At 46.6% G+C, this 22698-nt stretch overlaps 1 protein-coding gene across 5 annotated transcripts in view; it reads right to left on the reverse strand.

Moving 5' to 3' along the window:
- FBXO38 (F-box protein 38) overlaps positions 1-22698 on the reverse strand; it is a 1054306-nt gene that overhangs the window by 435947 nt on the left and 595661 nt on the right. For all 5 annotated transcript variants that reach the window (XM_069651425.1, XM_069651428.1, XM_069651424.1 and 2 more), the window contains exon 13: positions 12127-12237. In XM_069651425.1, the coding sequence (XP_069507526.1) occupies positions 12127-12237 (111 nt within the window). The remainder of the gene's footprint in view (positions 1-12126; positions 12238-22698) is intronic.

Here is a 22698-nt window from a genome sequence, read left to right on the forward strand (position 1 = left end):
AAGCACGTGCTGCAACAAGATCATCCTGAACTTCTGAGACTTTATGTTCTTGTTGAGTCGTAGTAGGTCGAGAATGGGCTTCCAGCCCTCGATCTTCTATCTTACGAGAAAGTAGATCAAGTAAACTCTGCTGATGGAGGCAGATGGTAAAGTTGATTGTGCCATGTCCATCGTGGGACCCGCTTGCACGGCAACCCTGATGGAACCGGACTTGCAATGCTTGGCCTTGTCTTGGGCCCCAACAAATGGGGCACCCTCAAAGGACTTAGAAACCCGCTCCTCGGACAGGATGCTCCTGGGGGAAGCATGACCCTGCTCGGGGCAGAGGCCTTGGCGTTTAGGCACGACTCCTGCCTACTGTGTCGAACCTTCATTTTTTTCTTGAAGAAGCCGAGCCAGATCTCACACTCTGCCTCCTTGTCGTCTGGCTGAAGAATTGGCCTTCTTGAAACCTACGATCCTTGCCCTTGAGGGGCGCTGAAATTCACCGACAAACGGATCCAAGCTGTCAACAGAGGGAGAAAAGAGCACACAGGCTCTTTATTGACAAAAATACAAACTGTCGAAAAAAGAAAAAAAGGAGAAATAGGTCACGGAGCAAAATATGAGGACTCCCAACACTGAAATGTGTGGTAGAACTCTGAAGATGGCTGCCAAAGGAGGGGCTTAGGGAAAGGACTGGCATTGGATGGGAGCAGTATGAACCAGCGGACAGTGATTGGTTTAGAGGAGAAGAACAAGTTACTTCTTACCTGGTAACGTTCTTTCGATGGGATGTTCCTCCGACGTATTCCTTATCTTGACAGATCAAATCCAGCTTGCTGGCCTCGGAATTTTTTTTTCAGTAGAGGGCGCTGCGCGTCGACCTCCCTCGAGCCGATGTCCCTCGACAGCCTCCGTATCGGCGCCGACGTCATCATGCGTATAAATAGACTCGCGCAGCGTCCGTTGCTCAGTTCCGTTTAGACGTTAACAGTTGCTTTACCATGAATTGGTTATTGACCCTGAAGGAGCGTAAGCTGTAACCACAAGGGAAGTTTTACTGAGCGGATGGATGGGAGGGGCGATAAGGAATACGTCGGAGGAACATCCCATCGAAAGAACGTTACCAGGTAAGAAGTAACTTGTTCTTCGAAGGGATTGTGACCTCCGACATATTCCTTATCTTGATAGACTCCCATAGCAGTGGTGTATAACTGGAGGTGGGAGTAAAATTGCCATGTTTCACTTTAAGAATTAACACAGTGCAACACAGCTTTGCCAAATCTAGTCTCTTGGCTAGAGGAGGAATCCAGGTTGTAAAATCTTGTGAAGGTATGTGCAGACGACCATGTGACAGCCGCACATATGTCTCGAATCGGTACCCCTCTTTGGAGGGCCGAAGAGGCTGCGATGCCCCTGGTTGAATGAGCCCTAAGATTTTGAGGAGGCTCTTTCCCTGCCAATTTGTAACATTCCAGAATGGCCAAAATAATCCATCTGGAAATGGTCTGTTTTGTTATCGGTAATCCCAATTTGTGCCCTGAGTAACCTACGAACAGTTGGTCTGCTTGCCTAATCCTAGCAAGTCTGCTGATGTAAAAGCTCAAAGCCCGCCTTGGGTCCAGCCTATGTAGTCTTTCTTCCTCTTTCCCCAGATGGGGAGGGGGATAGAATGAAGGCAAGGTAATCTTCTGAGTGATGTGGAATTCAGAAACGACCTTTGGGAGGAATTAGGCTTCACTTGTAGGACAACTTTGTCTTTATGAAAAATGTAATGAGGGGGTTTACAAGATAGAGCTTGTAATTCGCTCACCCTCCTAGCAGATGTCAATGCCACTAATAAGACAGTTTTAAGGGTGAGAAACCTTAGCGAACAAGAGTGGAGTGGTTCAAAAGGAGTACCCATCAGGAAATCTAAGACTAAATTTAAGTCCCATAAGGGAACTTGGAATGGTCTTGGAGGATAGACATTGGTTAATCCCTTCAGAAATTGTATTACTAAGGGTAACTTGAAATACAATGGTTCCTCTGCAGTGCGCTTGAAGATCGATAGCGCTGCGAGATAGCCCTTGATAGTACCCACCTGAAGGCCCGAATTTGCCAAATAGAGTAGAAAAGATAACACCGTTGGTGTACCACATGAAAAGGGGTCGATATTCTTTTCACTACACCAGCTGCAAAATTTGTTCTTACGGCAGCGGTATAAAGTATTTGTTGCTGGCCTTCTTGCCGAAAGCAACACCTCCATGACGTCATCTGGGTGGTCCCAATCCTTGTATCTCAACCTTTCAGATACCAAGCGTGAAGGTTGAGGGTTCTGATGTCTGGATGGAGAACCTGACCTCCCTTCTGCGAGAGAAGATTCTCCTTGAGTGAAAGACGAATTGGAGGGCAGATGGACATGTCCAGAAAGTCCGGGTACCACGTTCTCCTGGCCCAGTCCGGGGCAATTAGGATCATGGCTTTCCGGAACCTTCTCAACCACCTGATCATTTGAGGAATGACAGGGACTGGAAGAAACGCGTACAGAAGTGGAAACTCCCAGTCCACTACGAATGCGTCCCCTAGAGCTCCTCTCGGGGGAAATTCCCTTGAACAAAACTGATCGCACTTCCTGTTGATGCTGGTGGCGAACAGATCCACTTGAGGGGTTCCCCAAAGGGTGAAGATCTGTTGAAGGACTTCCTGAGCTAGTTCCCACTCGTGGGAGACGGTACTCTGCCTGCTCAGAGCATCCGCCGTCAAGTTCTTCTCTCCGGCTAAGTGAACTGCCGATAGAGAGATTCTTTCTTGGATTGCCCAAAACCAGAGGTGCATCGCCTCTCTGCACAGAGGCAGTGATCCTACGCCTCCTCTTGTTGAGGTAGTGCATGGCCATTGTGTTGTCCATCATTATCAGGACATTTTTCCCCTGTACAGATGGCATAAAAGCCTTCAGCGCTAGTCTGATTGCTCTCAGCTCTAACAGGTTGATATGTAGTCTGGACTCCGATGGAGACCAACGACCGCTGATGGTCAAGTCGTTGGCATGGGCTCCCCACCCCGTGAGTGAGGCATCTGTGACTACTGTCATCTCCGGCCATGGTTGTCAAAACAGTTCTCCTTTCAAAATGTTCTCCTGACAGGCCCACCACTGAAGGTCTCGAGCCACCTTGTCCGGAACCTCAAGGAGATCTGTCATTCTCCCTGAGAATTGCGACCACTGAGTTCTTAGTGCCCACTGAAGAGACCTCATTCTCAGGCGAGCCTCTGGCACAAGGAAGATGCAGGATGCCATGAGGCCTAGCAATCTCAAAATGTCGAAGGCTGGGAGACGTTGGGCATTTTGAAACTTGGTGACCATCTGCAGAATATCTTGAGCCCTCACCTCTGGTGGTGAGGCTTTTCCCAGGGAAGTGTCCAGGACCGCTCCAATGAACTGGAGTCTCTGTGATGGTATCATCTGTGACTTCTTTAAATTGAGGGAGAAGCCCAGTTTGTGAAGGAAGTGGCAGACAATCGTCCAGGAAGGGGTAGACGTGAATCCCTTCCCTCCTTAGTCTTGCAGCCACTACCGACATTAGCTTGAAGACCCTCGGGGCGGAGGTCAGCCCAAATGGCAGAACTCAAAATTGATAATGAGCGCCGCCAATTACGAATCTCAGGTATTTCCTTTGTTTGAGATGGATTGGCACATGGAAATAAGCATCCTGAAGGTCCAGAGATACCAGCCAGTCCTGGAGCTGGACGGCCTGAAGGATCTGAGAGAGAGTTACCATCTTGAACTTGTCCTTCCTGAGGAACTTGTTCAATTCTCGTAAGTCCAAGATAGGTCTCAGTCCTGCGTCCTTTTTCGGTATTAGAAAGTAGGGGGGAGTACCAGTCCTTGTTCCTCTCCGCTACAGGTACCGGTTCTATGGCACCTTTCTCCAGCAGGTCTACAATTTCCTGCAAGAGCAGCGGATCTGGAACTTTCTGAGAGCTGTTCCCCGGTGGATGACTCTGAGGAATGCATAGAAAAGGCAGGCAGTAACGTTGGGAAACGGTCTCCAGTGCCCAAGCATCTGACGTAATAGCCTGCCATTCTGTCAGATGTTGTTAGCCTGCCCCCTACTGGTGTCTTGTGAGGAGTCCTCAGAGTGATTTAGAGGCGGCTGATGCAGATGCCGAGGGTAAAGAGGCACCTGCTGCTACGACGACTTTTGTATTTTTACACCGTCCACCTCGGGTGAATCTTTCACCGCTTTGAACCGACTGTCCTCTGCCTTTTCCGAATGCGGAATAAAAGCGAAAGGACTTACCTCTCCAAGAGGTTCCTGCGGGTGATATGGCGTTTGACGGATTGCAGCTCCCAGGGATTTTGCTGCTGCTTTGGATGTCTGTAACTTTTCTAGGCTGTCATCCGCCTTCTTACCAAACAAAGAAGAGCCGTCAAAGGGCATATTTAAAAGTCTTGCTTGTACATTTGAAGCAAACCCAGACTTTCGCAGCCACGCAAATCTGCGGGTTGTAGTACTTGCCGCCATGGCCCTACTGATACTGTCAGCAGAATCAATGCCAGTTTGAAGAGATTCGCACATTGCGTCTTTACCATCATTAATGATGTTTAGAAACGCTTCCCTTTCTTCTCCCTCTGGGAGGCAGTCAGCCGCTGATGAAGCACAGTGTATGGCTGAACCTTGCGAGCGTACAAGTAGCGTTAATAGATTTCAACGCCATGCTACATGCAGAAAAGACTTTCTTAGCCATAGAGTCGTATCTTTTGTCATCCCTGTCCTGTGGAACAGTAGGGTATGCCGATCTACTGCCTGATGCAGTTGCTGCTTGAACAACCAGACTCTCTGGAGTTGGATGTTTAGACAAAAATTCAGGGTCAGTAGCAGATACCCTATATTTGGCTGATAACTTCTTGTTAACCGCCGGGATAACCTCAGGAGTTTCCCAGTTAGCCAATATTTTTCTTTGTAATGCAGCGTGAAATGGAACCACAGGATCCTCCTGTGGGCGTTTAACTAAAATGTCTGTAAGGTCATCCTGTTGGAATGCAGGTGAAGGGGTTGACCAACCCATGAATCCTATAATTCTTGCCATTAAAATTCTGGAAGGGGTCTCAGCATGTTCCCCTGGGTCTGGTTTGGCAAATTCTATTTCTGGGGAAGTATCTAACCCACTTGCCTCATGTAAGGATTCTCGAAGATCCTTTAACCTATTTTCCTCAGAGGCGAATTCCTCTGGTTCAGGTGTTGCAGTTCTCTGCAACCCAAATGGTCTTTCTCGATCGGAATCCTCACCTTCTTCATAAATTGAAGACAAAGGTCTGAAATGATCAGATCTTGGAAATGGCTTAAATCCCATTTCCAGAGCAGAAGGGGCCAAATTTGTCATAATTGCTTGAGAAAACGTCGACGACGCGGACCTTAAAGGCTTCGAAAACACCAAAAAAGGTGTTGAGAAGATCGGAATAGGCCTCGAAGAGCTAGAGAGGATCAGAATCCTACTCAAGGTTGTCGACAACATTTTCAAAGTCGTGTTCGAGGCCCTCGGTATGACAACTGGCTGTGAGGTAGTGACGGCCGTGGGATTGTTCTTTTTCGGCGTCGGCGTAGAAGACGGAGTCGATTCGATCGACCTATGCATAGATGAGCCCTTCGATAATGGCGTTGTTGATGCAGATTTATGCATCAAAGGGACTTTCGACGATGGCACAGTGCCTTTGCTCGAGGGTTTGTGACGCTCTCGAGTAGTTTCTTTCGCTGGGTGCAACGACTCGCAGCGTTTCGATTTTTCGGGTCTTTCACCCAGGGTATCACCCTCAGCTGTCTTCGAGGGGGTCGAGGCCGCTTGCTCGAAGACGCCAAGCATCCTTTTACGGAATTCCTCCCACTCAGCCTGAGAGCTATGTTTTGTGGGGCAGGTGACTCTTTCCGGAGAAACAGAAGAAGAAGAAGAGGAAGGGGATCTTCGACGTCTCTTACTCGAATGCTTGGATCTCGAAGAGTGGTGGGAACTGCTTCGAGACCTAGAACGAGAATGTTTCCTGTGTCGGCGACGAGACGAATGCCTCGACTCTGCCGAGGAAACTTTCGAAGGAGTTTTAACTGTCTTACCTCTCTCAAGCTTCCCCTTACGCTCCTTCAAAGCTTTCGCCGTCATGGACATGCAGTCCTCGCACTCCGAACATTGGTGCTCCGATCCCAGGCACCACAAACGGATCCTGTGAGGATCTGTCAACGACATTTTCTTTCCCCAGTCTCGACATTTTTTGAAGTCATTCGGATGAGTAAGCCATTGAGTACGAGTTGGTATTCTCGAGGAATAATGAAGAATATATCTGACCAACGAACTGAGCAACGCAATTCCGAGGCCCACGAAGCACGGAAAAACAGAACTGAGCAACGGACGCTGCGCGAGTCTATTTATACGCATGATGACGTCGGTGCCGATACAGAGGCTGTCGAGGGACATTGGCTTGAGGGACGTCAACGCGCAGCGCCCTTTACTGGAGATGGTTTATCAAGATAAGGAATACGTTGGAGGACACAATCCCTTCGAAATACAGTTTGTAAATGAACGTGAAACTGTTTCTTTTACTGAGGATTCCCGGCCTGACAACTGGGAATTTTCATGAGCATGCAAATCCATGCCAGCCCCCATGCTGGAGAATATTAATTCTCAGTTAGGATTCAATTAAAAAATTGAACAATAAAGCAGGTGAGTAATTCATTCATATGTTACACATGTTCCAGCACCCAGAAGTGACATCATTTGAAGTCAGTATAGCATTTATATTTAGTATCACCTTTGCAATATTGAGTTTGAGGAAGGAAGGGTTATAGTTCGATCAGAACAGACTCATAGGTTATAAGAACAGTTAGATGTCACCCAGAGGGAGGCAGATAGTCAATTATCCCAGCATTAAAGTGTTCAACATTTAAAACCTGTAAGGGAACAAACCCTGCCAAAGCCAATAGTTTCAGAAAGAGGCCTTTAGGGAGCCAGGACAGCCAAAGTCAAAGTCAATGGGCAAAGTCAAAGTTGTGATGCTCTACTTCTTGTTCTTAAATAGTCAGTATTCAAAGGAGAAATCACAGCAACTCAAAAGGAGTCACCTTTAGAAAGCATAAGCTTTAAGGCCAATGCAGGTAAGTTGCGGTCAACTTGGTGTTGGGTTAAATCGCACTCCCAAAGGTAGGAAGCACCCCAAATGGCAAAAAGATCTAATACCCCAATCCCCACAGTACCTTGAAAACGAAGAAAGTGTTCCAGCTGGGTGCCTTCACGATGCAATGCAGTAGACCCTTGCTGTTGGTCCTTGGTCGTGGTGATGAAAGGGAGGATGTGTGGCGGACTCCTGCAGCAGCACTCGAGAGAGAGGGACTCGGCAGCAATGGATTTCAGTGGCTCTTTGCGGTTTGGTGCATTTTTCTCAGCGTCAATCAAGAACAAAAAGCTCTAGTTAGGATTTCCTTTGTCCCTTCGGTCCTGGACTCCGGTGAGGGGACTCTGAATGTGCATTTCTTGCTTCTGTAGGGTCCTCTGGATACCCACGAAGATCTGGCCGGATTTGGACTTCGGAAGATAATGCACTCGCAAGTGGTCGAGCTACCTCGGGTATTAGGCTTCTGCGGCCTTGGAAAGCCACAGCAAGTCAGGTGTTGCAGCAAAATAGAGTTTGTCTCGAGGCTAGTTGGTCCCACCAGTCTAAGGGAGGAAGTCATCCTTTATTGGTCTTCCTTGTCGATTCGAAAACGGGGTCAGCACAGCTGCAGGGCTTCACTTGGCACTTTGCCGTCCAGGAGGCTACTGCTGCCATCCTCTGTAGTCTTCTGCTTTGGATGTAGTCCTCCAGTGGTCGACTCTGCTTTTAGTCCCAAAAACTTTGCTTTTTATGCAAGTTCCCCTTCATTCACAGCAATAGGCTGTCAATCACACAGCAGGGTGGCTGTCCTCAAGGACAGCCAGTCAGCCAATTGGAACTGGTTTCACTCAGGCACACCTAGAGACAAAGGACAGGTAAGTTTTCTGGACCCTCCCTCACTTCTTGCTTTTCCAGACACACTGGAGCCTGGGCGGGCGTCAGAGCTGAAGCCTGCCAAAGGCAAACTACACAAAGGACTCAAACCTGATGCAAACATAGTAAAAGCCCAAAAGAAACCAACTAACAAGAAATGGCTAAAAAAGAAGACTGGGGCCATTTTGGGAAAATGGTCACCCTTTGGTGCAGCACGGCAGCAGAGTTATCAGCCTGCAGATACATGTCACTAGGTAGTAAAAAAAGAAACCACTGCCACCAGCCATTCATCTGAGTTTGTGTAACCAAATGTTACATGAGGAATGGGTTAAAGGAATTACTAGGTAACCCCCTAGCACTCCACACAGGGTGGTGTGTGCTGGACCCATAAAGTAAAAGCTAAGTAAGACAGGGGTCATCTTACTATTCTTGGGTACAGTAGTTCACCCAAGAAAATGTAGTTAAACATAAGAGAGGTCCAATGGACTACTCAGTGGCACTTCACAAAAGAGGCTGTGTGTCACAATGCAAACGCAGATGCCTATGGAGTTTACCAGACTCCATAAAACAGTATGGAACATAGAAAATCATAGTCAGAAAACATATGAGTGAATGAGAAAAAAGTCCTATTCACTCAGGAGTAAAAGTTAAAAAGCCCTGAATCCAGCAAAAGACCTATGGATCTCTAAGGTTAAAGGGAAATGGAACAGAAATGAAAATTCTCCCCAACACCCACCTGGTTAAGCAAGATGGTAAAGGTGCTAGTTCCAATCCTCATAGTGGCGCTCATTGCTCTTTGCGTCTGTCGAATGGTTTTGGGTTGTTGCAGAGGTTGAGGCTAAGGGAACGTCCATGATGCTGCTCACACTGACAAATTCCAATGGCATCGCCACATCCCTCTCGAGACATGTTCATACACAGACGGGTGAGATTTAACTCTGCATGGTTCAGATAGGAAATCAAATTGGTTCTCCAGGGCCACTCTTTGGACCAGCTAAAGATCCTGAAAATTACACTGAACATTGGATATATTGTAATGGTGATAGTGATTGCCGTTTTATGACCTGTACACCTGAGGGGTACACAGCACGGGGAGAAAAGGCTATGTGGCATCTGTAAGGCATGGGTTGTAAAAGATAACTGGGATAGGAAGAAGGAGGAGTAGTTATTGGTTAATAAATTAACCAAAGGCACAGAGCGTAATATGCAAGTGCAGCATCCTCAACGTGTGCAAGTACACATTAAGAAAGCTCTTTTAGCCGAGTATTAGGTCCATGGTAGTGATGCAGTGGTCACTTGCTTTTTGTGGTGTTACAGTGTACTTAGGGTAGGTGTAGATTTGCCACACTTTTAGGGAGTTTTCAGACTGTCTTCTGCATAGTAAAACACACATGTAGTAAAGTATTTATTTTCATTCTGTTCACCACACTGATATTATTAGATAAGGTTATGTAACTTGGATTTATTTCAGATATATAGATTGAGCTTTGTCAAGTATAGTTGTTAGTTGTTGTAATGAGCAATCGGTCTGCCATGTTAAAATAGGCCATTGTTGAAGGTTGCAGATTTTGCCATTTTAGTGTGCTAGACCACATTTTTGAGTTATGGTCATTTATGGGAATTTTGTATCTGCTGTTGGGCAGAAAGTTCCAAGTAGCGACAGTCACGGTGAACAGGGATGCAGAACAGTTTTCAGTTAATTGTTGCGAGGTTCTCAGAGGCCTGAAATGAGACTAGAAACAGCAGGTGCCTTCCCAGAAGATAGACGCATGAACACATAATGGTTGTGAAGGACACACTGAGATATGCAAGAAGGCCTAGGCAGCAGCATTGCCAAAAATACATAACTAGGATGTGAGCACAGCACCCCCACTGAAAGTGAAGGCACACTGTCCAGTGGTAAAATGTTTGGTAAAATGAATAAATAGAAGAAATTAATTTCCAGCAGGGCCGGAGTCATGTTTTGTCATGCAGCTATTCATTATGAGAAGATAACTAGGAGGGTGTTTCTAGGGTTGGCATTATGTATTGAGGTGGGAGTTGCAGAGCGAGCAGGTGCAAGGGGCGGTAAGCCAAGAGGCACAATTATGGCGTGTTGTGGTGTTACATGGGCTGCAACACAGTTTTGACCTCACCGATTTACAATCACTATATGATTGGTCCATCTCAGTGGGTTGCTACCACTCGAGCTGCCTCAGGTGTCATTGTCCGATTAGGGCAAAGCTTTTTATCAATACGATGGGTGCCAGCCAATTAATATGATGCATTTTGTGCAGACTATGAAATGATGTCATCTTTGAGGTGTAGTATTTTGATGGCCACGAGAAAGGAAACTTCGAACTATATTGTTTAATGTATACTGTTCTTTATGGGCACAATGACGAATAGCCAATGGAAATGTTAAAATTTGAATTAATGTTGCATTTGTAGAACATGTTAAATTTGCGGTTTCTTGCTTTAACTATTGTAGCCCTGAGTGGGCGTGTCAAGATGTCCCTCAGTTCAATTCGGCAGAGTCGTCCGATTCTCCCACCTTTATTTTGCGAGGAAAGGCCGGTTTATCTTGCAAATTTTGCACTCTATTTTTGCATTACGTTTGGATTACTTTGGGGCACCTTACCCACCTTTACACTTTCTCCTTGCACTGAGGCTATCTGTCCTCAGACCGGCGATCCGCACATCCGCTGAGACAGTGCAACATTCACCTTTATCCTTGTGGAAGTAGGTGAAGAGTTTTGCCACCCTGTCCAGAGGGCCTTGGGATGCATGGATTGGCACAAACCACATTCCTGTGTAATGTGCTTCTCCCAAGGCAGTAAAGGCAAATGGTGTGGGGATCTGACACCCATATTTGTCCGCTGCAATCCGTGCATGGTTTAAAATCTGAGGCTTTACCAGGTTTGGGCATTCTCCATGAAAAGCACAGCGTGTTACGCAATCGTACAGTGTGTGCAGAAAAAAGAAACAGATGTCAAGTAGCAGTGATATATACTTTCCATGACAGCATGCACAGCACAGAGTGTAGAGGCATTGGGTGGAGCAGACGTGGAGCTACTCTGCGCCCCCTGGAGGTGGAGACTTTTACGAACAGTATCTGTGCTGCGAATACAATATCATAGATGAGGAATCGGTGGGAGGAAGGAATACATTAGAAATTCCTTTTGTCAAATAAAACTACCCCATAGTCTATCTACCATGTTCCCTACCTCTACGTTTGCTTTGTGACTGGTCAATGGCTACTATTAGGTGGGCCAAGAAACACATAAGGAATGTCAGTTCGCTTAGGATTTGGGAACCGCATCCCATACCCTGGACACATGCACAGACATTACAACCAACAGTTATAACTGCACCCTCAGTAACAGCTCCTTCAAAAATATTATCTGCAGTGTGTCTAGTAACTAAAACTGATGGTAGAAAATCAATCCACAGATAAAATCTACATGTGAAGAAGTTGCAGGCTGTGTGCTTGTCGCCTTATGCAGTCATTGCTATAATCCTTGTTTTGTCCCCCAAAATAGTAAACTGGAGAACGACTAAATGTCATTTTTGAATTAAATTACAAGATGACATGACTATGCACAACACAAGAATCGATAACAGAATCATACTGCAAGGTAGAACACCTTATAATGCCATTGGCTACTGATCATTGACTCTTGGCATGTAAGAAATGGTGTGCCGGTGTACGTAGAGAATTGAGAGGCAGAGTTACTTTTTTAAGCCTGGCTAATAGCATGCAATGTATAACCACGATTTGCTAACAATATGCATTTGCTTATGCGGAACATCAGAGGGCAAAAGCATTGTTGGCAAACCAGATTGGATACATGATAAACTCAGGAGGATTTTTTTTTTTTTTTTAACAAAAGTTTCCTTTAAATGGTCCATGCTAAGCAGCACTGTTTAAATACACCTCCAGATTGCAAGAAGTCAAGAATGAGCTTTTAAAAAAACAAAACAAAATAATGTAATTATGTTTTAATGCTATTCATGCCCATGTCAATGTTGCAGTTGCATTTCACATTTAGAAACCAGGAGGATCCATTTGAGTGTCAAATTTGTGTTAAAGTGAACAAAAACACTACTCAAGTCGTTGGTTGACAAGAAATGGCAGGATGCGGTTCTATATGAGGATTCTTTGGCTGCATTACCTGCCTGCTCTTCATCTAATTCCATGGCCTCTTCGGCCTTCTGTTGACCTGTTTCCTCTGGTGCACTATTCCCATGAACATCCTCAGCAATATCTTCCATTTCATTCAAAGCTGCAAAGAAAGTACAGAAAAGCAAGATGCATTAAATGGCAGCAACAGGAGAGCAAATGAGGTTCATTTTAAAAGGGCTGTAAAATGAATTTGAAGCAAAGCTCCTCTTTACAGTCTTTTCTCCAACCTGCTGGGTTTTAAAGGCATATTTTTCTTGTGCTGTTCAAAATATCACATTATTATTGCACCTGCTAGTGATCACCAAATGGGGTCCCCGAGCTCAGAGAAAGAGACCGCAAAGCCCAGCTGGAGTTACAGGGTGACTCAAATGAATAACGGGTGAAGAAATGATATTTCAGATACTTCAGATGAAGAAAGCGCAATAGGGACTCTAGCTCAGGGCTTCAGGTTGTGGTCAGATTATGTACAGCAGGACACACCACTGGACGTCTGCATGCCAGGATAACGGCACCAGGGTCCTGGTGTACTGCTCAGTCATCAAATAAACGGTCCAGCAGAGGCAACAGCCAGAAGGACGCATTGTTGGCATTCAGGATAAAGCAGTGTTATGATGGATTTCCAGAATCTGGCCTGGTGGGCAATTGTAGGGGCCCATCCGAGTTATGATGAACAAGGAGCTCTGAGAGGTTAGTGTACGTGTGCAGGAGTAAGATCAACACAATGGTGGCATGTTTATTAATAAGAACTTTTATTAATGAATTGAGGGTTTGGGAAAACCAGGATGTCCAAAGAAAACAAAGTCCACCGTCATGTCAAACCTAAGACTAGTGACTTAAAAGAAGGTGCAAGGTGAAAAAGAAAGGTGGCCCAAAAGAAAGTCTCTTCTTCTGGACGTGGGTTTTAAAAGTTTCTTTCCAGCTCTTAAAACAAAGTTCAAATGGTGCAAAAACAAACTTCCAAAGGATGTGCAACCCTATGCCAAAAAGGTTGCCAGGTCCTTAAAAGGCCAAGAGAATTTCTCCCTTTTATTGGCTTTTCAAAATATTCCCAAAACACCAGGGGGAATTGATGCCCTTCTCCTGATTTCTCTTAATCTTCTTCAAAGTGCAAAGAGAGTGTCTCACATCTCTTGGCTTGGTACAATGTTCAAAAACACCAGAGGGGCTTGGGGGTTCCTTTCCCCTGGTTTCTCTTCAGCTTCTTCAAAGTGCTCAAAGTGCAAGAGAATACCTTTCTTCTATTGGCTTTGTCTAAAGTTCACAAAAACACAAGGGGAATGCTTCCGTTCTCCTGGTGCCAGCTTCTCTCACAGCCAACCTGGTACACTAACATGACTATGAAAATGTCCAATGATTCAATCCGCATATGGGTGTGCATCCCAGCCTTATAGTCTGTTTTCTGTAATAGTTGGTATATTCCCGTGCCAAATATCTTAGGGCAGTTAAGGAAATGTTAAAATTCTCTTGCCTCCGTCAGGTTCCAGACACTGTCTTCTGGATTTTGCTCACCCTTGCAGGTTCTCCACAACCTTCTTGGGGCCCGTGCGCCTTCCCGACTACCTTCCTCTGGGGAATGCAAAGTTTCCCTCTCGTGTTGTCCAGTCTGCTGGAACACCAGCAGTTTTCTCCTCCAAGGTTTGTGGAGCGGTCCCTTCTGCTTGGGACCCGCTCTGCTTGTCCCTGCCTCAGCATCTCAGTCAGTGTCCTTCCTTCTCTTGCAGCTCCTCTAGGCCATTCCCAGTTCTGCCTCTCTTTTTTATAATCTGTTCTATTTTAGATTGCCCAAATTGACTAGACTGTGCACTCTATTTTTTGTGACTGTTCTGCATTATTCTGCGCCTCTCCTTCGTCTCAGTCTCAGTTTCCCAGTCCCAATATTCACATGGGTAGTCTGTGTTCATTCTCATCTCAGTTTAAGGTAAGGAATTGTCTACCTTACATTAGTACCCGGCGAGAGACAATCTGAATGCAAAAAGCATTCTGATTGGCTCTTGCCAGGACCCTACCCGGCCGGGAAACACTCCGGTGGGATTCCACAGCCTTTGTCCCCGGCGGGGGTCGTGGCAACCCCTCAGCCAATGAGGAGGCTCTAAGCGGGGCCAAACCCGCTCCGAGCCTCCCCACGGCTGAGAGGCTGCCTTCGCTCCCTGCCGGGCACTCAGGTAAGTCTTTATTTTTTTTTTTTTTTAATTCCCTTCCCTCCCTCACTCCCACCCGCCCCCACCCAACTTACCTTCTTGGTCCTGTGTCCCCGGCGGGGGGCGAGGGAAGCCTCCAGCCGGGGACGCAGGTACGTTTTTTTTTTTCCTCTTCCCCCCGTCCCACTCCCGCCCTCCCAACCCCATTTACCTTCTTTTTGATCCTTTTTCGGGAGCGGACGCGCTGTGAACACTCGTGTTCCCAGCGCGTCCGCTCCTGATGGCCGCCATGGAAAGGGAAAACGGACTCAGTTTTCCCTTTCCATGGCGGCGGCCATTTTCTTGGTCTTTTTTTTTCTGTCCCGAAACGCCACAGCGTTTCGGGACAGAAAAAAATGCTTTTAGTGCCCCGGTCACGCAAATAATGCGGGCCGGGGTACTAACAGCAATTTGCTCGGGGCCTTACCTATGGGCCCCGGGGCATTACCTGAGTCGGTAATGCCCCCGCCGCTCGGGTTCTATTGCTTAAAGAATACATAGAGGGAGTGAGGGAGGGAGGGACTGGGTTGCCCTGAATAGGGTAAGGAATCGGATAATGGGGTAGTTAGATACTGCATTTTCCCTGTATCATTGTCCCTCGTCCCATAAGGGATTTCCCCAACCATGTGATTCTCCCAAGGTGCACCACCCCCAGGGGGGCGATTGGACTGTGGCTGCAGCAATCTGGCACCCATGGGAGGGGTCCTCCCCTATGGGAGAAGGGACGAGATCCAAGGACTCATCAAATTGGTCAAAAACAGATCAAGGTATGTGGATAAAAAGTCAAGGCTTAGTCCCAGGAGAGTGTGAGTGGGGTCAGGAGCCCTCAGTTATTTAGGCCTTTAGAATGCACTAAAAATGAAGCTAGCAGGTGACAATACTCTAATACAAATATATGCAATCGCCAATGTGTTCATAATTCATCCAAAAACTTAACCAAACAATGCATGTCAGTAGTGAAGGTGCAGTAGAATGATGGGAAACAGTCACAAGTATAATATCCTAACTTTAGAAATCCAAACCCTAAGATTAACGGGAAAAGTGTAAATACTGATTAGCTTGCATGCCACGTGAAAACCAATAACTTTGTTTTAATCATATATACACAACTGTAATAGTTAAATGTAACAAACAAAAACTTTGATTTAGTCTTCAATGACTCAAGATTACAAAGGAACCACAGACTTAATTATCATTATTTAATGTGTCAAAATTCAAATCATACAACAGGTCACAGCCAACATGTGTTTCGACCTGTATGGGTTTTTTCAAGGCTGATAAATTGTACAATGAAAAAACAAATTATATCAAATGAAGATGATCCCAAAGCAATGAACACAAGAGAAAGACAAGTCAAAGGAAGAACACAGAATAATCCAAGGTAACAAGGTGTGGGACTTCATAAGACTTATCTCTTGGTATTAGGGGCCCAACTCTTATTAGTACCCGGCAAGAGACAATCTTAATGCAACAAGCATTCTGATTGGCTTTCGCCAGGTCCCTACCCGGCTGGGAATCCCTCAGTCGGGATTCCACGGCCTTTGTCCCCAGCGGGGGTCGTGGCAACCCCTCAGCCAATGAGGAGGCTGGAAGCGGGGCCATCCCCGCTCCGAGCCTCCCCGCCGTTGAGAGGCTGCCTTCACCCCCCGCCGGGGACACAGATAAGTTTTTTTTTTGTTTTAAATGCTCTCTCTAACACCCGCCCCCCCCAATTTACCTTCTTGGTCCTGCATCCTCGGTGGGGGACGAGGGAAGCCTCCAGCCGTGTGGAGACTCGAGCGGGGCCATCCTCGCTCTGCACCTCCACACGGCTGGGGGCTTCCCTCGTCCCCCGCCGGCGACGCAGGTACTTTTTATTTTTTCCCCCTCCTCCCCCTGTCCCACTCCCGCCCTCCCAACCCCCACTTACCTTCTTTTTGATCCTTTTTTGGGAGCGGACGCTCTGGGAACACTTGTGGTCCCAGCGCGTCTGCTCCCGATGGCCGCCATGGAAAGGAAAAACAGAAAACGGACTCCGTTTTCCCTTTCCATTGTGGCGGCTATTTTTTTTTAAAAAAACTTTTAGTGCCCCGGTTACGCAATTTTTGCGGGCCGGGGTACTAATAGCAATATAACCCTCATATCGGGGGCATTACCGACTCTGGTAATAGCGCAGGGCCTTCGGTAAGGCCCTGAGACGGTAATGCCCCCGACGCTCGGGTTCTATTGCTTAAATAAAGGCCTGTACTACAGAAGTCGTTAGAGTGGCTGAACAGCCAGGCTTATCTTAGTAATGTTAACTGTAGAGCAGTACAATCAAATCAGTTCACACAGTAACCACTCACTTAAAGTTATGTTAAAATATATTTATTTATATATACACAAAAGCAACCTTCACTGTGAAATGGAATGAAACAATAAAGCAGGTGAGCAACTTTTTCTATGCTTTACATATCCAGCACAGTGACATCAACTAAGGTCAGTATCGAAATTGAGATGGGAAAGTTTCAAAAGTTAGGTATAACACAACAAGCAACTGTAAATAACTGGATCCTTACCTTGGACTCAGCAGCGAAATATATATTAACATCTCATCTCCCGACTCAGGTCAGAAAACTAAACGAAACCCAGCCATTTCCGAAGAAATACCCAGATCAAAGGCTACAGAGTACCTTTTTGAGGGCTCGGCTTAACCTCCTAACAACGAACAAAATCCTGATGATTAGAGGACACTCAAAATCAAACAAATGCAGATTTTGTGGGAATTTGGCAGAGATGTAATCATTACATCTACTTTTGACGTGTCCCAGTATGTGCAACATAAGAACTCTTATTTGTCTCATAACCTGGCCTTAGCACGGATCCATGAAGAGGAGCTTTGGTGGGATCGCCTGATTGGTGGTGTTAAAACCTTGTGGGTGACAACTACAGCAAATTTTCAACTGATTTTTTTCCTTGGTCAACGACCAAGGACAAACTCTACTTTTAACTCCACCAACCTTCACGGGGCTTGGCCATTCGACTTGGGTAAATTAGACAAGGACACCAGGAGAAGCAACTTAACCCAACTGTTTCTTATCCTGTGTAACACTTCAGGCCCACCCAGCCTACAAAAACTACTTTGTCTTCAACCTTGTAAAAATTGCTAAAGCGATTAAATCAAGTTAATATTTAAAAAAAAAAAAACTAAATAACAAGAGCACTCTGCCAGAGGTATATAGGCAGTCTGTTTCATAGCAATACAAGTGTTCACAATTAAAACCTATGGAGGACCCAGCATTGCCAAAGCCAATAGGATCAAGAAGATGGACCTTTGGGAAACCAGGACAGTCAAAGTCAAATGGACAGTTCCAGTTCTGATGAAGGAAAAGTTATTAAACCAGTCAGTGGTTCTTGAAGAAACACAGGAGCACAAGAGGAGGATACCTGATAGTGCACAAGCTGCAGGGCCTGCAGAGAGGAGTGGAGGTCAACTCTAAATTGAAGAAGAAAACAGCACTTCCGAAGCCAGGAACCACCAAAAATGGCACAAGCCAACTACAACCCAAGCCCCACAGTACCTTGAAAGTGAAGACGAGACTGTAGCAGGCTTCCTTATAGGCGCAATGTTGCAGACCCCAATTCCTGCTCCTTAGTCGTGGTGATGAAAGGGGGGACCTTTGACAGGCTTCTGCTACAGCACACAGGAGAAGGGGTCGGCAGAAATTGATTCAGCTCACTCCAGTGGCTCTTTGTGGTTTTGGCGTCTTTACTTAGCGCCAAGAAAAAACTAATATTGTTGGTTGCATTCTCTTCAACTACATGGTCCTGAACTCTGGTGAGGAGACTTGTGGTGAATAGTTCCTTCCTCTGGAGGTCCACACAGATGCCTGCAAAGTTTCGGCTGGATTCGATCTTTGGAAGATGATCCACTTGTTAATGGTCCAGGTACCCTAGGCATTGGGATTCCGCAGCCCAGGAAAGTCGCAGTAAGTCAGGGTATGGTCCAAAATGAAGAAGGGCTTGAGGCTAGTTGGTCCCAACCCCTAAGGGAGGAAGTCTTCCTTGGCGGATCTGCGCTGTCGATGATAAAATGGGGTCAGCACAGCTACAAGGCTTCACCAATGCTTCTGTGGTCCTGTAAGGTGCTGCTGGCGTCTCTGCTCGTCTTCTGCTTCGGATTCCTTGTTCCAGTGGTCGACTGTCACACTCTCAGGGCTCTCAATCACCTGGAGGTTGGTTGTAATCCAGGACAGCCAGCCACCAAGTTAGAACTGGTTTTCAGCCATGAATACCTACAGACAAAGGACAGTGAAGTTTCGGGCTCCTCCCTCACGTCCTGCCTTCCCAGACAAACTGGAGCATGGGCAGGCTTCGGGGCTCAAGCCTGCCAAAGACATAACACACAAAGGACTCAAACCTACTCTACACGATACAAGAAAATCCCAGAAGGAACTGGCACACAAAAAATGTAGAGAAAAGAAGACGGGCCTGTTTGAGAAAATGGTCACCCATGGTGCTGTACTGCAGCTGAGAAGTCAGCCTGCTAGTAACCTGCACAAAGGGTAGTAAAAAGTAACCAATGCCACCAGCCATTTAAAGTTAGTCAGTGTAACAAAAGGTTACATGAGGGGCGGGTGCAGGAGTTACAATGGAACGCCCTCCAGCACCCCACATAAGATGGTGTGTGCTGGACCCACAAAAGAAAGGTAAGCACGATAAAAGCTCCCACTATTCTTTGGAACAGTAGTTCTCACAAGAAAATGTATTTAAATATTAAGAGAAGTCCAAGGGACTTTTCGGTGACACTGCACATATGGTGCTGGGTGTCGCAAAGCAAGTCAAAAGCAGATGCCTGTATTAACCATATGGAGTGTACCAGACTCCATAACAGTAAAAATAAAATTCCTCATCAGAGAAAAAGAATGAGTGAGTGAGTGGTAAAAACTTACTGACGAGATTAAAATCAAAAAAGTCCACAGTCCAGCAAAAGTGCTGAGGGTCTCTCAGGTTAAAGGGAATTAGCACAGAAACTGAAAATTCTCCCTAACAAATACATGTTCAAGGAAATGGAAGAGACAGTTTTTCTAAAGTCCGCCCAAATAAAGTAAACACAAAATAATGTGCATAAGAGCAATTGCTTAAAATGGCAATAACAATTACAAAAGCATCTGAAAACAAGATAAAAACCATAAAATCCAGATACAAATAATCAGATCACATACCTATAGATTTCATTAAATGTTTCTTATTAAATAATGCATTCTTCAGAAAAGACAGAAGTGACCACACGGGATGATTCCACCAAAAGCAGATAGGTCAAAGCAGGTCTATACTAAGTGAACCCCATCAGCTGCAGCAGAGGTTTTAACGTGTGCCCTCTCGCTCTAGAATAAGCAGGGCAGAATAATAAAAGATGAGCCAGGTCCTCCCTATGTGCATTACATGAAGGGCACAATTGATTTTCAGTATCTCCAGTCCATGCTGCCAACACTGCTCATTACAAAACACAATCAAAACGTACCCTAGTTATGAGTATTCGCAGAGATTGATTCTCAGCTCATAACAAATGACTTTGTAAACCAGGTGCCACAATGATTGCAAGCCACCTATTTGATGGTTTCAGAATCTCCCGGGAGTCTCCATTCTGAGATAAATAAATGGGCCCTCATTGTCACAGATCCTCTTTCACTAAAATATCTGGGGACGAAACAAATGGGCCAGATTAACTTCTACAGGGTTTGCCTTGATATAGCTCAAGCAGGGAATTCTCTCCCAAGGATTTTTATGGACCTGCTATCTAATTAGCTCCTGGGTCAATACAGCCTTGGAATTACCCAAGTCTGAGCCAGTGAACAACAGGCTGTGCTGAGATTATATCATTGATGAATTCACATCTCAGTTCTAAATATACTCCAAAGTTAGGAGCAGAACAAGGCATACCTAAAGCATTCTTGAACAAGTTATTCTACACCACCTGAATGGAAATAATATTGCTGTAGCCCCACAGCTCCATTACCAAGCCTGGCAACCGAGGCTGCTTTTCCATTGTACATCTTTAGCACCAGATCAATTGGATTAGCCCTAAACATACTCATCGCTCAGGTTACCCCAAACCATGCCCTGTTCAAATCTCACAGTTTTTTTAATCACATGTGGGCCAGGACTAAAGTTGGAAGAAAAACCAACCCTGAAAGAATCAAAACTATGAACTCTTGTGATGTAGTCTGCACCCTTACAAAACAATGCTTGAAATGTCAAGGTGCGCTTCCCCCTACAACAGGCCATCACAGCTGACTTTTGAGTGTTACACTGAGATCCAAGGCAGCCATAAATTAAGTATAGTCGTGGATAAGCGTCTGGAACACTCGAGGGGTATGCACCAACAAAACACTATCATCAACGTACACCATGAGCGGCAGAGGCAGACTACCCCAACCTAGGGACATCAGGGGTAGAGTTCAACAGACAATCATACAAGCCATAAAAATACAAACAGAAAAGCATGGGTGCCAGGACACATCCCTGGTGCAACCCCAGCTCCACTGAAAAGGAGGCAGTGCATCTCCCATTAGCACCACTCCTCTCACAGGCTTGGGTTGAACAATGCAGTCTGACCAAAAGATTAACCAAAGCCTTTGGGCAGGTTTGGATCTGAGCACGTTCCAAATCCTGGCGCGATTAACTTTGTCAAACGCTGTGCTCAGATCCATGGAGGCTAGATAGATTGTCTCGTCCATGACAAACACTGAGTGGGCCCCCACCAAATAAAGGTTCAGAGACTGCTCGGGAGTACCAAGACCGGGTCTGTACCCTAGCTGTAGGGGAGAAAGAATATTACTACTCACTACCTATGCCTCTAACCTGGCTACGATGGGACACCCAAGATCTTTAAAAAGGGAGTCCAGGGAGACCGCTAGGAGGCGCAGATGGAAATGGTCGCCTAAAGACCAGCACCCCCCGTAGCGGGACAAAAGAGGATTGAGAGCATACCCAGACGGGTGTTACTGCTGAAATCTCCAAATGGCAAGCTAAACCGAGAACAACCGAACAACGGATGAAGCGCCAAATGAACGTAACTGCTGCGATCTAAGTAGACTCGCCACTGACAGCCGGCTGTGGATCTAGGAGACCCTTGGGCTCCCGGGGGAGCAAATAAGGTTGCCAGCCCAAGGACCTGAAGCGCTGGGCACAAGAATCGGAGGCACGGACTCTTGGGAAAAGGCCAGGCCGAGGCACGGAGGATAAATGGGCCAAGGGCGAGCGTAGCACCCCCTCCAAGGAGCTAGCCTTGGCCCCTCAGGTCAGGGCGGAGTCCTGGTCGAGTGCAGTCCGGCAGGTCTCCTGGGGTGCGGCACCCCGGTAGTGCCCCGCATCCTACCCCGGGGAGCGAGTGTTGCAGCAGTCAGGTCCAGGATCCCAGGAGGAGTAGCGGGACCCGAACCCAACACCGGAAGTGCCCCGTGGCAGAATGAGCTGACGCCACGTGCGTGATACATGGGGAGAGGACGCCACTGAACCGCCGTGCTCTCCAGGTACGAAGTGTCAAGAACGGCAGCCCACGATGGTCCCAGCGCCCCCCGTATAGGAGCAACACTTGCGGGTGCTCTTAAAGGACGGACACTAAGGACAGTCTGCACTGAAGGAGGGAGGTGGGGGATGACACTGCCCCGAGCTCCTTTGTCATCCTAAGCGGTGAAGGAGAGAGCTGGTCTCCCGATCTACGACACAGCAAGGAGGGTCCTGAAGGCGGGGAGCTGCACTCCGACGGCGTGAATACGGAGGAGCTGCAGGTGATCCCGATACGGAGATAGGAAGGAAAAGCAACAAGGTCATAAATAGGAGGTGAGAGGTGCCCCAGTGACTCCCCAAGTTACATAGCCATGAGGGTGAGATAGCCTCCCAGTAATTGAGAGCGAACGCTGGGCCCAGCAGCCCCCCTGAGGGCTAGGGGTAGTGGCAGATAGAGCGGGAGGGCAGACAAAGGTGCCTGCAGACCCAGAGGACCCCAGGGGTATCCATGAGTGGGAGGAAGAATAAGTGAATACGTGGTGGGGGCTAGGAGACGCCCCCCCCATTTCAAGCATCAGCGAGATCTGCCCGTTAGGGAGAATTGTCATAAATGTGCGAATTCCCTTCACCTTACAGACCCCCAGCAACTTTGCTGGATTTTGAGGACTTGATTTTGTTTAACCTGGAGAGATTGTGGGCCTTTTTTCCCCACTCTCTCATGTATTTTGATGCGTGTTTTACTCTTTTGTTCTTTGATTATGGAGTTTTAGATAACTCCACAGGCATCATCTTTTCATGTGTGTCACACAGCACCTTCAGTGCAGTGACACAGGGAAGCCTTTTAGGCTGTCCCAAGGTTTAAATATCTTCTCTGGGATAAACTACTGTTGCCCAGAGAAAGAAAAGTTAAATTG

The sequence above is a fragment of the Ambystoma mexicanum genome, chromosome 3p, assembly GCF_040938575.1.
Source record: "Ambystoma mexicanum isolate Mex_15411 chromosome 3p, UKY_AmexF1_1, whole genome shotgun sequence".
In the NCBI taxonomy this organism is placed as follows: domain Eukaryota; kingdom Metazoa; phylum Chordata; class Amphibia; order Caudata; family Ambystomatidae; genus Ambystoma; species Ambystoma mexicanum.